Raw genomic sequence first — 17,198 nt, 5'->3', positions numbered from 1 at the left:
GCAATGAAGGATTATTTTACAGTATATTTAGACTTTTTAGAAATTTCAGACACACTTGTTAAACAAAAGTAACAATTGGTTACATGATCCTTTGGTTCATGCCAAACCATAGGTACATCACCAAATGGCAAAGCCTTCCATGTACCTTACAGCCACCCTCTTAAATATACAGAACAATTAATGCATACTATATGAGGAGCCCACATCTTATCCTGATCATCAATTTTTACACTATAAGTACAAATGATATGCTTTTTCAATTAAAGGTGTAATGTTTTTCCTATCTGATTTTACGGTAAACTCACCACATACATAACAAAAGGCATCTACATCATTTACACAATTTCGACACAAATAAAGACAAATTTAAGACACCAATAAGACTGAACAAAATGAACAGATGGTGTCCATCTGAACACCAGAGACAATCGATAAGGCGAGAAAATGGATTGAGTTCATGTCAATGGATTATTTTATCAAAATTTATGTTGCTAAGAAATGATAGTTTATATGAGGTCAGGTGGTTTGAGATGTTGCAAATGAGAGTGTAACTGTATGTTAATTTCTCTATTTCTTGAAAGTTTCCTTTTGTGGGTTGTTTTTGAGGTGAAACTATTGAAATAAACTATAAAAAAATACTAATCATTACCTATTGGTTTTCTACCTCTAATGGTTTATTACTACTTCTAGAAGGTTTTTCTTTCAGCTCCCTATAAAAATCGTTTACAATACATACAACAGACACAAACAACAAATATGCCCACAAAATAATAAACTGAGTGAGATATTTTATGATACCATCTTTATGTACCAGGCAAGACAATGTGAATAATTGTCATTTACAATAACGAAATATACTAACAAACTTTGGTAACAAATACACTAACTTTAGTTACATACAAACACAATAAACAAATAAATTTTCTTAAACTTTCATGCAAAAGATAAGGAATAAAAAACACATTTTTAAATAACAAAAAATGAAACACTACTAGATATGTTTACACACAACTACTCAAACCATCCAACTTCAGGTAAATAATCAGTTTTCAGAGAGAAGATATACAGCTAACTCAATGCACTTTAAAATAACAGACGTCATCTGAAAATAATAGATTAATTGAGCACACATACATGGATATAACCACATTCCATAAGTTGCAATTAAAAAAATAAATAAAAATACAGAAACAAATAACCAAACAAAAAAATATACAACACTAATATACAAAAACTAAATGTGCAAGACAATACTCGCACATTTAAAAATAAAAAAAATTAATAATTTTACAATGAATGCGTTGAAGCACTCCATACACATATCAATACACAGTTAACATATGCAAACCACTTCACAGATGCAAATAAAAAAGCCTCCAATATTGACCACACCCTTTATCTTTTTTACACATACATTCAAGCACACGTGCGTGCGTGCGCGTGCGCGCGCGCGCGCGCGCGTGTGTGTGTGTGTGTGTGTGTAGATGCATGCACACAAAAAACAACATTATGAAATACACAAATGTGCAAAAATGACACTGAAAAATTTATCAGGTACAATCTGATATTTGATGACAATCTGAATACACATCTTTTTAACTTAAAACTACCATCAATAATATGAGTTAACATGTAAGTAAACAAAAAAACACCTAACATCATTGACCATAAGATTTATATAATACACAGACATATACAAGGCATATTCATAAAGTAAGGGCCATCAGCTTATATTTAAATATTAGTAGGTATGAACACAGTTTCATGCATGTAGGGCCATCTATCGGCTATTTATGAAGCCACTGCAGTTGTTGTTTTGATTCAAGAGCCGTTTGCCTGCCAGTGAATGCAGATTGCAATGTCCACAACAATAGTTTTTCCCACCAGTTGTGAAGTGCGTGCTGTGATTTGATTTTTGTGTGCAGAAGTATCTTCAGCTGCTGAAATTCATTGGGAGTTGTGCCTAGTGTATCGACCTACAGTAATGAGTAAAGAAAAGGTTAGACTATGGTGTCGAGGCTTTAAAAATGGCTGCACAAATGTGCATGATAAAGAGTGACGTGACAGACCCAGTATTCTGACCAACAAAATTATTTAACAAGTGAACCAAAAACTGCGATGTGATTGGACATTGACGATTAGTGCTCTGGCTGATGAATTTCCACATGTTGGACCCATCTCTATCTTCACAATTGTCACAGAAAATCTCAGACATCACAAATTTTCGGTGGGTACCGAAAATGCTCACCGACCAACACAAAGACCAAAGAATGTGCAGTGGACAAGCGTTTTTGGACCGCTATCAACAGGATGAAGATGATTTGTTTTCCCACATTGTTACAGGCGACAAGACTTGGATATCCTACACAATCACAGAATCGAAGCAACAGTCAATGCCATGCGCCATTCAAGTTCCCCAAAACTTGAAAGTTTGAAAGCTTTCTCTAAAGTTTGAAAGCAATCTCACTAGAGTCGAAAAATGTTGGCTACCGTTTTTTGGGACAAAAAGGGCGTCATTTTGTTTGATTTCATAGAACATGGATAACAATTACAGTTAATGTGTACTGCTCACCAAACTGAGACGTGCGATCCAAAATCGACAGGAAACTGTCGAAATGCAGGAAACTGTCATCTGGCATAATCCTCCTTCATGACACACACGTCCTCACACCACTGCCTTAACCAAGAAGATTCAAGATTTTCGATGGGAACTTTTTGACCACCATCATATAGTCCCAATCTTGCACCTAGCGACTACTTCCTCTTCTTGCACTTGAGAAAGTGGCTTGGTGGACAACGATTTGAAAACAACGAGGACTCAGACTGCCATTGTTAACTGGTTCAATTCCCAGGTGGTGAACTTCTATGCAGAGGGGTTAAAGAGACTGGTGCAACGTTACAAAAAGTGCTTAGAACTGAATGGTGATTATGTTGAAACGTGAAGTAGATATGTAGTTAACTAAAACTGTAAGTAAAAACCTTTTCAAATGAATTAATTTTTTTTAATGACCAAACAGCCCTTACTTTATGAATATGCCTCGTATATGATAAAAGACATATATAGCACACATGCATTCATACATGCGCACACATTTAAAATAAATTTATACATAATTTCTGGAGCGGGAAATTCACACAAACCCCACATAAATTGGTGTAAAAAATCAATTTTTTTAATGACTTCCCCAAACAATATTTCCTTTAAATGAGTGTTAATAAAATAATGTAAAAATAAAGTTTAGTATGTTAAATAAAGTTATTTTTAACAGCTTTTCACAAAATTAGCAGCTCAAACTCCAGAATTATCTTTCATTAGCCAAAAGATACATCAAACTAAGGATATAAATTATCACATAAAAAGATTTAATAAAATTAAAAGAAAGATATGCTAAATTTATAACATGAAGTTAAAATTATTCAGATTTTTACCTGATCTAGATACTCCATCTCAGAAACAGAAGCATCCCACCTGTTGTTCAAAATAAATATGTTTGGTTTTGATAATCTAGCAGACACTTTATGAAAAAAATTCTTTTCCTGGAAAAAAAATGCCAATTTCATTCAACTGAAAAATTTAACATCATTATATTATATTTTTATTCATTCATAAATTGAATGTAAACTGTAAATCTAATGGTAATATAATGGTAATCTCATGATATGTCATGGGAGTTCTGCCACTTGGATTTGAGCAAAATGATTGATATATTTTTTCTGAGAAAATATCTCAGTGTTTGAGAGTTTCTTCTCCATTGACAAATATCATATTAAAATAATTTTAGTGTTTAATTATTTTAAATTCAACTGATAAATTATTGTAACACAAACGGCAGAAATCTGATATCTCAAATAGAAATAATAGGCAATTTTAATATTACCATCTAACAGTAAATAACCTCTGCCATGACTTTTTAAATCTAGTAAAGTTGTACAATTTTTAGGCCAAACAATCATTTCCTACAATTTAATTCAAAATCTAAGAAAGTGTATAATTTTTACACTTACAAATTTTAAGACAAATGTATTCAATATTATAAAAACTAATAAGTCTATCAATCTGGTTATTCTTGAATAGCAAATTATTAATGATTAAACACTTCAAAAAAAAAAAAAAAACAGCTTCATAATTTCAGAGCCTTTTGATGAAGAATAAATCATTGTCAAATTTGAAGTAACACGATAATACGGTAAACTGGAGGTAGATGCCATAGTTTTCATTTTAAATATAAAAAATTATAGGCACATAGGATTTTTTTTAGAAAAGTGGCTGATCAAATATGTAACATTTTACATTTGTTTCATATATGTTTTAATTTTTAATGTTAAAATAAACTGTTGAATAATTTTTGAAAAAAGGTTTCTGTTTTGGCATCTTACCCTAATCTTGGGGTAAGATGGCCAACCAAGCATTTTTACAGAAACAAATTATTTATTCATAAACTACTTGTTTTATTGTTAAAAAAAAGGGCATATTTAAGTATAAAAAACCAATAACATATTATTGTGCGAGAACTTACGAGAAAAAAAAATATTTTGTCCAATTTCAAAAATACATTGCCCTTAGTAAACAAATAACACTATTTGAGGGTTAAGTTTTGTTTTCAGTAATTTTCATCTGTTTTTTCCTTTTCATTAATATTTCAGCCCTTCCACAAACTGCACACTTGTTTTGGAAATTGAAACAATTTTTGTGTAACCAGTTGTTACAAATAATACATTTAATCCAGTCACAACTTTGCAATATCATGCTATGTTTCTAAGCATTCAGAACATTCATCCTTGTTCTTCACAATTTCCAAAATATTAGCGTTGTCTGATTCATGGTACGGCAAGTTCATCATCCGAGGAAGACTGTTCTTTTCTCAATCTTGTCTTCTTCTTAAACAGTGCTTTTTTTGGAGCAATGTTATTATTTTTTTCACAGACATATTAGTACATTTATTTTTTTCCTTTGTTCTCTTGCTTTTTGGAATCGTACTTTCTATTTTTACTTTTGTCACCCACACCTACTTCTTTCCCTCGACTCATCTTTTTATCCACAATCATCTCTGGTGACGTAAGCACTTCCACTTTCTGTCTTCTTTTGTCAGGTTTTCCTTTCTCATAAATTGACAATGGGCTTAGTTGTTGGAGACCTTTAGTTGGAGTAGGCTAGAAATTTTTTTTCAGTAGCTGCTTGCTGTCTGTTGTTTTTCACCACAGTGTCTCTTAATGGTGCTAATGGCCTCTGTGATTGATGTGCTATACTCGACTGTTGGAAATCTTGAGACTGTTGTGTGGGTTAGATGGTTTTAAAGTGAGTTGTTTTAATGTTGAATGCCGTTTGAAAAACTGAGGCTGGGACTCGTGTTGTTCATTTAATCCAATAAAACCTCATCTTGGATGGCCTTCGGATTGAATGGGAATATACCTGTAGCTTCAAAGGAAACTATCCCATAGTGTGAAGTAGCATTCTGTTTCCATGCTGAAACAGAAACAGCGAGTCGGTTACACTATTTATATTTTTTCCAGGAGGGCAAACCAGGCATACCTCGAATGATGTTCTGTTGTGTTCTTTGTCCAACTAGTGAAGGTTGGAGGAGAACGTACTCTTAACCACTTCTAGCAATGGGTTTAGGAGTGCCAGTAATTCTATTTTCATTACCATTAACCTCTGAATCTGAGCAATCATATTCATTCGAGTCAAAATCTAAATCATGATCAAAATCAATGCCTTGTTCACTAACATCTTCATCAACTTCAGAATTATTTTCACTTGTTGTTGTAGGTCTATCACTCACTAACACTCATAATGAGGATAATAGTAATGGACTCTGTTAATAGATAATCAAAACACTGCACAGCTCAACAAAATAAAAAAACAAGTGAAAATGCAGTTATGTTTCATCAGCTGTTAGCTGATAGCAATTTCTTTCTTGTAACTGGAGGGAAAATAAAAATCATCAACCGTTTGTTTCAAACATGTTCATTTCTTTAATTGGATGGAAATTTGAAGTGGAAAAAGTAATAACATTCTTGGTCCACCAAGAGGGGTCATTTTTGTCCATTTTCACTTCAAATGAGAATATTTTTATATTCATTCACGACTACTTAAAAGAATTCTCATGATTCATTGATACATTCAGTTTATGACAAAATATTAATACTAGATTTGAGCTTTAAAAAATAAAGAAAAACAAAGAAAATTTGTGGACATTTTATGACCCTCCTTGGTGTGCCTAGGGTTAATATGGTAAATCTAACTTTCATCTACTTACTGTGTTTTGATTGCTTTATATTTCATTTATATATATATATATATATATATATATATATATATATATAGGTAACTGAAAAGTAACTTACATGCTCCACTAATTTTTTTTTTTTATAACTGAGGGAACTGGATGTGGTTTGTGACAATCTTCCTTGTACTGAGGGACTACTTCAAAGAAAATATAATTCACTCTTTCGATTCTTGGGTGGCAGAGAGTGGGGAGGCAATTCAAAACTTTCAAATGGGAATAATGATCACTATAATTTTTAAGAGCACAATGAGATAAGAAAAATAATACAATTAAAACTAAATTCTGATCACCCAATCCAAAATAATAGCCAACAATGTGTTTGTTTCAGACCGCTACAACTATGGTTGTATCCTCCTCTTTAATGTTTTTGTTATTTAAGGTATCCAGATTATCACTTTGAAAATTTTCTCAGATAAGAGAGGCTAACTCAGTAAGCCTTAGTTTCGAGTACTTGGCCTTCAGAATGGGGGGGAGAGGTCAGAGGCAGCTGAAAAATTTTAAATGGGAGATGTGGTCATTTATGTTGTTTTAAGTAGCAGGGTAAACAAGCAAAAGGGTATCACAAAAATTAAATTCTGACTATTTAAACCAAAATGGCAACCACAATGTCATGCTAAAACATTTAAAAAATTAATTAATTATTATAATTTTTTAAATACATCTTTTAATTAAACTTACAATCTTGAATTAAAAAAATAATTAAATAATACTTAATTTAATTATTTTTTAATATTAAAATTTTATTTCATAAGAAATTTTAAAGAAAGTAATTTTTAATTCATCAGCTGGCAACATCGAGTGCCAAATAACAATAATTAAACAAAGGTAATTGTTAGTAAGCTTAAAAAGATTTAAATTACAACAGTCAAAATTTAAAAAAGTTAAAAAAATTAAAAAACTGGCAACATTTCTAGGAGTTACCAGTCAAGCAGTTAAAGCCACGTTCTGTCAAAGTCCTATAACTGTGGATTGCTTCTGATGCAAGGCTTATACACACACTTAATTTGAAATATTTATCATTTTATTTAAATATAATATTTTTTAATTAATGATTGTAACTTAAAGCACATGCACATACCAAATTCAATTTATGCAGGTATGGAAGTACTAGTGACAATGGTCAGCACTAACTAAACTAATATAATTTCACAATTTACATAGAACAAATTTCGCTTGCACAGCCAGCAGAATGGTATAGCCGCCAGGCTTTAACACACCAGGTTCCGGAGTCAACCGGGCTACTGAGTCTGGGACCCAGCCAGACCGAATTACTTTTTTACACTTAAATATCATTCATTTATTTAATTCTACCCCTCATCTATGATGTCACACCATAGCAGACGACTACAGCATTTTTTTTGGGTGGGAGTGCAATTTTACATAAATTTTTTCTTGCAAATATTATTATTTTTTATTAACAAATGTGCCTAAGAAAATTATGAGCTTAATTAGGTGAAATCTCAAGATACTGAGGGTGACCTTGCTCTACAGCCTCACCCCCTTGAACTTTTAAGTTGAAAATTTAATGGCACCAATGCCCCATAAATAGAAGTAATCTGACAAAGTTTGGTCAAAATCAGTTCAATAGTTCTGGAGATAGAAAGTGATTTAGAGGCAGACACCAAAAACATACACGCGCACATCAACATTAACATCCAGAAAATTTCCATCTGGTTTTTTTGGACTCCTTAGGTGTCAAAACGTTAAGATCTGGTGAAAAACCAAGTATGCCCAAATTGGACTGATTACAATAATTTCCCTTCTAGTGCTAAACAAAAATTTAATTTAAATTAAAAAGTTTAACCTGGTTTTGTTTAATCTATGGGGGGGGGGGGCAAACTCGAGTAAAAAAACAATCTTTTTTCAATTCAAGAAAGAGCAGAAAGAAGTGGTATTTTTATTAAGACAAATATTAGCATAAAAAGGAACAGCTGCTAATTCATTTAATGCATGGCAACCTAATAAAAAAATTTCCAGGATCACAGTCAAATTTAACAAAAAAAGTTTCAATGCACTAGTAACACTTTAGGTTATAAAAAATGTCTAGGTTATAAAAGCATCTGATCGATCCAGTACAGATGAAGTTGATAAACTAGACAAAAACTTTTGCTAGCCATAACTCAGTAACGAAGCATTTTCAGGCATATGTTCATATAAAGTTTTTTCCTATTTTTAGAATCAGCTAAATTTAGATGATTGCCGTATAGTTTTGAATCACTCTGTATATAAAACTCATTAATAAGTTAATTAATTAATAAGTTAAGACATTGATAGCGACCACAATTTGGTGATAATGAAATGTAGATTGGGGTTTAAAAACCTGAAGAAAAGGTGTCAGATGAATCGGTGGAATTTAGAGAAGCTTGAAGAAGAGGAGGTAAAGAAGATTTTTAAGGAGGACATCGCAAGAGGTCTGAGTAAAAAAGATAAGGTAGAATATGTAGAAGAAGAATGGGAGAATGTTAAAAAGGAAATTCTTAAATCAGCAGAAGTGAACTTAGGCGGAACAAAGAAAACTGGTAGAAAACCTTGGATTTCAGACGAAATATTGCAGCTGATGGATGAACGTAGAAAATATAAGAATGCTAGTGATAAAGAAAGTAAAAGGGAACTATCGACAATTAAGAAATACTATAAACAGGAAGTGCAAACTAGCGAAAGAAGAGTGTATTAAAGAAAAGTGTTCAGAAATGGAGAGAGAAATGAACATTGGTAAAATACACGGAGCATATAGGAAAGTTACGGAAAATTTTGGGGTACATAAATTAAAATCTAATAATGTGTTAAACAAAGATGGTACACCGATTTATAATACGAAAGGTAAAGTCGATAGGTGGGTGGAATATATTGAAGAGTTATACGGAGGAAATGAATTAGAAAATGGTGTTATAGAGGAAGAAGAGGAAGTTGAAGAGGATGAAATGGAAGAAACAATACTGAGATCTGAATTTAAGAGAACATTAAAAGATTTAAATGGCAGAAAGGCTCCTGGAATAGACGGAATAACTACAGAATTACTGTGCAGTGCAGGTGAGGAAGCGCTTGATAGATTATACAAACTGGTGTGTAATATTTACAAAAAAGGGGAAGTACTGTCAGACTTCAAAAAGTGTTATAGTCATGATACCAAAGAAAGCAGGAGCAGATAAATGTGAAGAATATAGAACAATTAGTTTAACTAGTCATGCATCAAAAATCTTAACTAGAGTTCTGCACAGAAGAATTGAGAGGAGAGTGGAAGAAGTGTCAGGAGAAGACCAATTTGGTTTCAGGAAAAGTATAGGGACAAGGGAAGCAATTTTAGGCCTCAGATTAATAGTAGAAGAAAGATTAAAGAAAAACAAACCACCATACTTGGCGTTTATAGACCTAGAAAAGGCATTCGATAACGTAGACTGGAATAAAATGTTCAGCATTTAAAAAAAATTAGGGTTCAAATACAGAGATAGAAGAACAATTGTTAACACGTACAGGAACCAAACAGGAACAGTAACAATTGAAGAACATAAGAAAAGCCGTAATAAGAAAGGGAGTCCGACAAGGATGTTCCCTATCTCCGTTACTTTTTAATCTTTACATGGAACTAGCAGTTAGTGATGTTAAAGAACAATTTAGATTCGGAGTAACAGTACAAGGTGAAAAGATAAAGATGCTACGATTTGCTGATGATATAGTAATTCTAGCCGAGAGTAAAAAGGATTTAGAAGAAACAATGAACGGCATAGATGAAGTCCTACGCAAGAACTATCGCATGAAAATAAACAAGAACAAAACAAAAGTAATGAAATGTAGTAGAAATAACAAAGATTGACCACTGAATGTGAAAATAGGAATGAGAAATATGAGGAGAAAAGATTATGGAGGTAGAAGAATTTTGTTATTTGGGAAGTAGAATTACTAAAGATGGACGAAGCAGGAGCGATATAAAATGCCGAATAGCACAAGCTAAATGTGCCTTCAGTAACAAATATAATTTGTTTACATCAAAAATTAATTTAAATGTCAGGAAAAGATTTTTGAAAGTGTATGTTTGGAGTGTCGCTTTATATGGAAGTGAAACTTGGACAATCGGAGTATCTGAGAAGAAAAGATTAGAAGCTTTTGAAATGTGGTGCTATAGGAGAATGTAAAAATCAGATGGGTGGATAAAGTGACAAATGAAGAGGTATTGCGGCAAATAGATGAAGAAAGAAGCATTTGGAAAAATATAGTTAAAAGAAGAGACAGACTTATAGGCCACATACTAAGGCATCCTGGAATAGTCGCTTTAATATTGGAAGGACAGGTAGAAGGGAAAAATTGTGTAGGCAGGCCACGTTTGGAATATGTAAAACAAATTGTTAGGGATGTAGGATGTACGGGGTATACTGAAATTAAACGACTAGCACTAGATAGGGAATCTTGGAGAGCTGCATCAAACCAGTCAAATGACTGAAGACAAAAAAAAAGTTAATACTAATTCTGATTTTGATTTAAGAAAGAAACATATAGGACTGACTAATTATTAAAGAAGTACCATTACTAAACTAAGTAGTATTAGTAAAGAAGAAATTACTAAAGAAGCATCATTAGCAGAAATCTCTATTAAAAATCAACAATCAACAAGAGCAATTGCACAAAATAATTTATATCTATGTGGTCAATGCTAAAAGTATTAAAAAACATTAATACCATCCATACAAGATTCAATTCGTAAGAATTTATTGAAGATGATTTTCCTTAGGAGGGCTGAATTCAGTGAAATTTTCGATAGAGATTAACAGCAAGAACTATTTCTTGCTTCAAAATATCATTCACTGAGTCTCATTTAGTTTATAAGGGGCTCTTAACAGACATAATAGTAGGTACTGGCCCGAAGAAAACTCTCACTAATATCGTGAAAGTTCTCTGGGAGAACTGAAATCCAGGCGAAATCTTTTGCTAGCCATAACTCAGTAACAAAGCGCTTCAGGCATATGTTTATATGAAGTTTTTTTCCTATTTTTAGCTATAGAATCAGCCCCTTGAGATTGCTGTACAGTTTTGAATCACCCAGTATATAAAACTTAAAAATCATTAATAAGTTAATACTAATTCCGATTTTGATTTGAGAAAGAAACATGAAGGACTGATTAATTACTTAACAAAATGGTAGACAAGGGGAGAACAAAGGAGAAATTGTCATTTTTCTTAAGGTTAATTTTTGATCTGAAAAAGTATAGCCAGCTCAACATTTTAGAAACAGCCTGTATACATAAAACTGTTTAATGAATTATACATTATATAATAATACAATACAGTATACAACATTATACAAAACGTTTTTGTAAGAGTATAATTATTTTATTTATTTATATTTTAAAGTATATTAATATATATCATCTAGTACAGAATACCTTAATTTTAATTAATGTCTTGTCTCAATATTCTGTATTATGTAATTTACATTAATAAAATTTAAAATAATTTAACAGTATAGAGGAATAATATGAATCTTAAAAAGATTAATTTCAGTAAAATAATGTGTGCGTGCGTGTGAGAGAGAACATGTAAATATGCTTGTATTGTACATTAGAACTGCAATTTCCTCAGCTAATAATAATTAGAATAAGTCTGTTATAATCAGCCATCTTGCTTATACATAAATTTAACTTTAAAATCAGTTAAGGGAATTAAAATAACATTTTACCGCATTAAACACAGAAGAAACAAACTCAAGTCTATATATAATTTTACTTATCATAAAATATTACCGTAAGCATAAGCGTAGATTCAGCATTCACAACAAGTACAAATACATCAGCATCAAGACAGTGTTTGTCGATCCATTCATCCATGTTCGGAGTAACATCAATACCAGGAGAATCAACTAATACAACATCATCTCTAAGAAGAAGGCACTTGTCACGAGGCCAGAATATTCTAACCAGCTGACTTTCACTCAGTTTTTCCTCACATAATGCATGAGCTAACTGCCCTACAGACTAAAAAATTACAAAAACAGAAAATTATATAAACCTAAAGCAAAAGATTTTTTAAAACTTCTTACATTTACAAACAAGAGTTCTCAAAAAACTTAAATGCATTACAAATAATAACATTACAAATAATAAATAAAACTAAATATAACAAAGTTAATTCAGGCATGAAGACTACATATCCTTATCCTTTTAAGCCATATACTTTCAAACCTTTTCAACTCAATCCCTTTCATGGTTTGGAGGAGGAAGAGAACTGTTCTGAGTAGAATGAACTGTCTGATCCAAAGGATACTGATTAATAACTGGTTCAAACCAATCAATATTAGATACAAAGTGGATAAGTTCAAGGAACACAGCTCTAACGGGTACTTTAAATTTTGTAAATTAAATAAATTAAAGACAACTGGGCAAGGAAATGACTAACTACCATGATGTACTTTATATACATAATTGGCTGTGCATCAAGTAGAACTCTCTTTAACTACCTCATCACTACCCTGTTCATGAAGTAGCAGTAAAAAAGAAGTAACATCAACCTTTCTGGTTTAATGTGAGACCAGACCTCAACTGTATATCTTTTTCTCCTGTCAGCTGTTAAGCTGTTACACATCTTTTCTTTCCGGATGCAAGCTGCAATTTTTTCAATATTTTTCACTTTTTGTTTTCTAGTTGGTAATTTTTTATTCAAATTGATTAATACTAACATCTAAAGTTTTTAATGATCCTACTTGCTCAAGGGTTTTATATTATTAATAGCTGAAAATTTCTACAAAGGTGTAGTACATAAAAGAATGTAACCTCTTCCAGCATTAGTTAACAGAATTGATGTAATATTAAGTTTTAAGTTTGAAAGTAAAACATCTTATTTATTGTGTTACTGTATTTGCTTTGATATACATTTTTCATTGTATTGCATTTTAAAAAAAATAAGTTGTTTAAATTATGCAGACAATTTTATCTATTGGTTTTATGCAGTTTATGCATGAAATATATATATAATGTGAGACAAAAATTATATTTTCCAAAAAGCTGTATACACCTGGTATCCAATTAAGAAGTACTGTGACTTTTAATAATAATTTTTAATATATATATATATATATATATATATATATATATATATATACAAAACAACCTGTCATGACTGATTCATCAATGCTAAGTTAAAACTACTGAATATTAATTGATAATTTCTATACACATTCTTCTTACAATGTAAATGCACACTAAGAAAGGATTTTTTTTAAATTTTGAGGTCAAAGGGTTAAAATGGAGTACAATGAAATTTACAATTTTTTTTTAATTCCTTTGTAACAAATGAAGATATCAACTTGATTTTTGTGTAGGAATTTTTCATGTGAAAATCAGAAAACTAATTTCTAGATTTTTCTGAAATTTTGATTTTAAATGGTTCAAATAAAATTGATTTTGAATTTTTTTTTAAACTCTGATTTTTTTTTTTTAAATTCTCAATAACAAATGAAGACAAACTCGATTTTATGTGTGTGTAATTTCCATCTAAATATCTTTCTTTTTCCTGTTTAGCTTCCGGTAATTACTGTTTAGATAATACTTCAGAGGATGATATGTATGAGTGTAAATGAAGTATAGTTCTTGTACAGTCTCAGTTCGACCATTCCTGAGATGTGTGATTAATTGAAACCCAACCACCAAAGAACACAGATATCCACAATCTAGTATTCAAATTCGTGTAAAAATAACTGACTTTACTAGGACTTGAACACTGGAACTTTTACTTCCAAATCAAGCTGATTTGGGAAGATGCGTTCACCACTAGACCAACCCAGTAGGTTTCCATCTTAATATCTAAAAAACAATTTCTAGAATTTTTTAAATTCGGCCTTGAAAGGGGTAAAAAAAATTTGAGCAATGACTACAAATTTTCCCCTTTTCATTTAAAATGAGATATTCACTTGATTGGAGCTTGCATATACTCATTCAGATAAATATTTAAAAAATCTTTTACAGGATTTTTTAATTTCAATATTTTTGGGATGCAAATGTGTACAGTGCAGCGGCTCAACAAACATAGCACTGATACGGTATATGCAACATGACTGGCTGACTGCACCTGCCTCAGATTACTTGACTAAAAGCATAAAAGAAAATTAATAATAAATAAAGTATAATAGAAGTTATAATATCTAAAAAGCTAACTCACATATGTGAAATTTCTAAGACATGTGAAAATGCAGTATATGAAGACGTTCTAATGTTTTGCTTTGACATGAGCAAAATCATTAATAACATCATGAAAATCAATTTTTAATTGCAAAAACAGCTAGATGAACCAATCTTTTCTAAGTAAGAATAAATCTCAAATAGTTTTTGATTCCTGATAGTGCAGAAAATACACATGGTTTGATGTTGGTGTACACAAATACACTTTAAGGCAAATATTTATGTCAGGATATAACTCCTAAAGATTTTTCAATATTAGAGATCTGTTAAGTTGTGATAGTGACAATTCTTCAGCATTGGCATAGTATTTCTCTTGAGTTAAAAGTCCCTTTACATGAAGACTCAACAACAAATGAAGATTCTTCATAGATAAGTGCATAAATTTTCTGGAAAGAAGATGCTGCTGTGATGATTTCCTTAGCATTCAAGCTGCATAGATTTATTAAGAAGGAGAATCTGCTGATAAACTCAATATAGACAGTGATTCTCTTATTCAAGTCAGAAAAAAGCTTATTAAGAATCATATCAAAGCTTCTTGAAAATTATGGTGTTTTCTACTTCCTCCTCCTCTCCTGGTTCAAATGATCAGGTTCATCCAAGAACCTCTTCCTTTTTCTTGATCTTTTGGCCTGTCAAAAACAGTTTGGACAGTCTTTAGTTTTTTCACCACCCACCTTATAGAAGTTAAAGAGAATTTTCAGTTCATCCACAAATACAATCAGATATTTGTACAGCATCACAACTGTAGCTTCATTCAAATGGCGGGACTGTATGTTTTCACTAAAGAATTAAATTTATTGAGATCACCTCATAAGGCTGTCATAAACAAAGTTTCAATGCAAACAAATTTTCTTAAAAGCCCTTTGGCTTTGTTCTTTGTTTTTTCATTTTCATCTTGGGTGTTAGTCATATTTTTGAAAGTCATTGCAATTGTCTCAAAATCTCTTTTTAGGCTTTTGCATGCCTCTCCCCTGGCCAACCATCTTGATATGCTCAGTGATTTTATGGAAAGGTCCTTATTACAAAGCTTGAAAAATGATTCCAGCACATTCCATCGATGGATCAATGATTGTAACAACTCAAAAATAAACTAGAAAGATTACAGCTTTCTGCCGCACTAGATCCCACCAAATTAAAGGAATGGGCAAAACATGGCACATAAAATAACAATACATCTTCTTCTTTTAGTCTAGTTTGTAATCCAGAGATATTTGAAGCCATGAGCCTTAAGAAATTAGAAAACTGAATCAATAAGATCTTTTCATGTATGGCCTTGGTTTTTAAATCTACAAAGCATTCTTCAGGATATCCAGATTCATTCATGTACCTTAAGATGAAAGGATAACTGGTCATTATGTGTAACATCAGGCTTCTACCCATTATCTCAATCAACTTAATTGTATATGAAAGTTAGGATGATTACCTTGACCAAGGGTTTCCATGCTTATCAATGTGGGCTTTTAAAAAAAAAGAGTCAAACTCTGCGATCAATTCTAGGCACATCATATAGTTTCCATTATTAGTGGAACCGAACAGTTCATCTTCTTTTAAGCAAGACTACATGATGCTATCTTCCTGATCACAGCAATCACTCTTTGAAGTGTAGCCTTCCAAAATTTTACTTCAATTTGAGTTTCTTCTCAATTTCTTCTCAATTTCAGCAGCTCTCTGTATGGAGGTTAACACTATATTGAGGTGAGCATGTGAATTCTCATGTTTTTTATCCTGCTGGTAACCATGTTTCCAATCACTAAATCCACTGTCACTAGATTAACTTGAAGTTAGACATAAGAGTTTTCATTTTCAGGAGCCACAAAAAATAGACCTCCGGCTTGGGGAAAAATTAGGTATTCCCTATTCATTAGATCTCCATTAGCAAGTTTTCCGTCAAACAACTCTGATCAAAAATTTGTTTTTGTTGTTGTTTGTAGGTGTAATTTCAGCATGATTTACTCCTCAAATATCATGCCTGAATTACGTAACAGAAAGTATCAAAAGAGTAAGCTAAAAAAATCTGACGTGGACACCACAAGACTTCCCTTGTACACCTACTAAATTAAATACATTTTTTTTTTAAATGAAAAGTAACTCAAATTTTATTTCACTAATAACTTCTGATATTTTTAATTTTTTTTGTCATTAAAATAATATTCATCATAAAAATCTTTTTAGAATGAGCAGTTCATTAAAATCAATATATTTAAATTAAAAAAAAAAAATTAGAAAAAAGGAGAATGTCTGATTCGAACCGATGTGCCTTCTTTATGGTATTTGGAACAAACAAAAAACCGTTTCTTTATTTGTTTATATAAGTAGGCTTACCTTTAAAGAAAAGTACATATAATTCTAAGCAAAGCTGAAAAATTTTGAAAACTGTAGAAAAAGTTCACTTACCTTTACATTCTGTTTTTCAGAGGAACCTTCAGTCATTAAATATGCTTCTCCATTTTCTGATCCTTCAACTTGAAGAAAACAGTTAGTTGTATGACCTATACCACTAGGTAATATTTTATCTCTCAACATAGCATTAATAACACTACTCTTTCCATTGCTAGTTCTGTAAGAAATAAGAAATTACTTTACCACAAATTAAACAATAAGTAGAAAAAGTTTCACCAAAAAAAATGTTTTTACTTACAAAACAGAGTTAGTTGCATACCAGAAATCTAATCAGAAGATAAGTACAATAAATGACCATGCTACAAATACTGATTCAAGAAAACAACTTCATGAATAGAAATCAATGCCT

General features: G+C 31.5%; 1 protein-coding gene across 6 annotated transcripts in view; it reads right to left on the bottom strand.

The window, feature by feature from the left end:
* Marf (Mitochondrial assembly regulatory factor) overlaps positions 1 to 17,198 on the bottom strand; it is a 126,750-nt gene that overhangs the window by 50,173 nt on the left and 59,379 nt on the right. For all 6 annotated transcript variants that reach the window (XM_075382140.1, XM_075382178.1, XM_075382169.1 and 3 more), the window contains 3 exons: positions 16,844 to 17,006; positions 12,020 to 12,250; positions 3,430 to 3,537 (listed from right to left, as the gene is read on the bottom strand). In XM_075382140.1, the coding sequence (XP_075238255.1) occupies positions 3,430 to 3,537; positions 12,020 to 12,250; positions 16,844 to 17,006 (502 nt within the window). The remainder of the gene's footprint in view (positions 1 to 3,429; positions 3,538 to 12,019; positions 12,251 to 16,843; positions 17,007 to 17,198) is intronic.

The sequence above is a fragment of the Lycorma delicatula genome, chromosome 1 (assembly GCF_047948215.1).
Source record: "Lycorma delicatula isolate Av1 chromosome 1, ASM4794821v1, whole genome shotgun sequence".
Taxonomy (NCBI): domain Eukaryota; kingdom Metazoa; phylum Arthropoda; class Insecta; order Hemiptera; family Fulgoridae; genus Lycorma; species Lycorma delicatula.
This window is presented reverse-complemented; position numbering and strand designations above follow the sequence as displayed.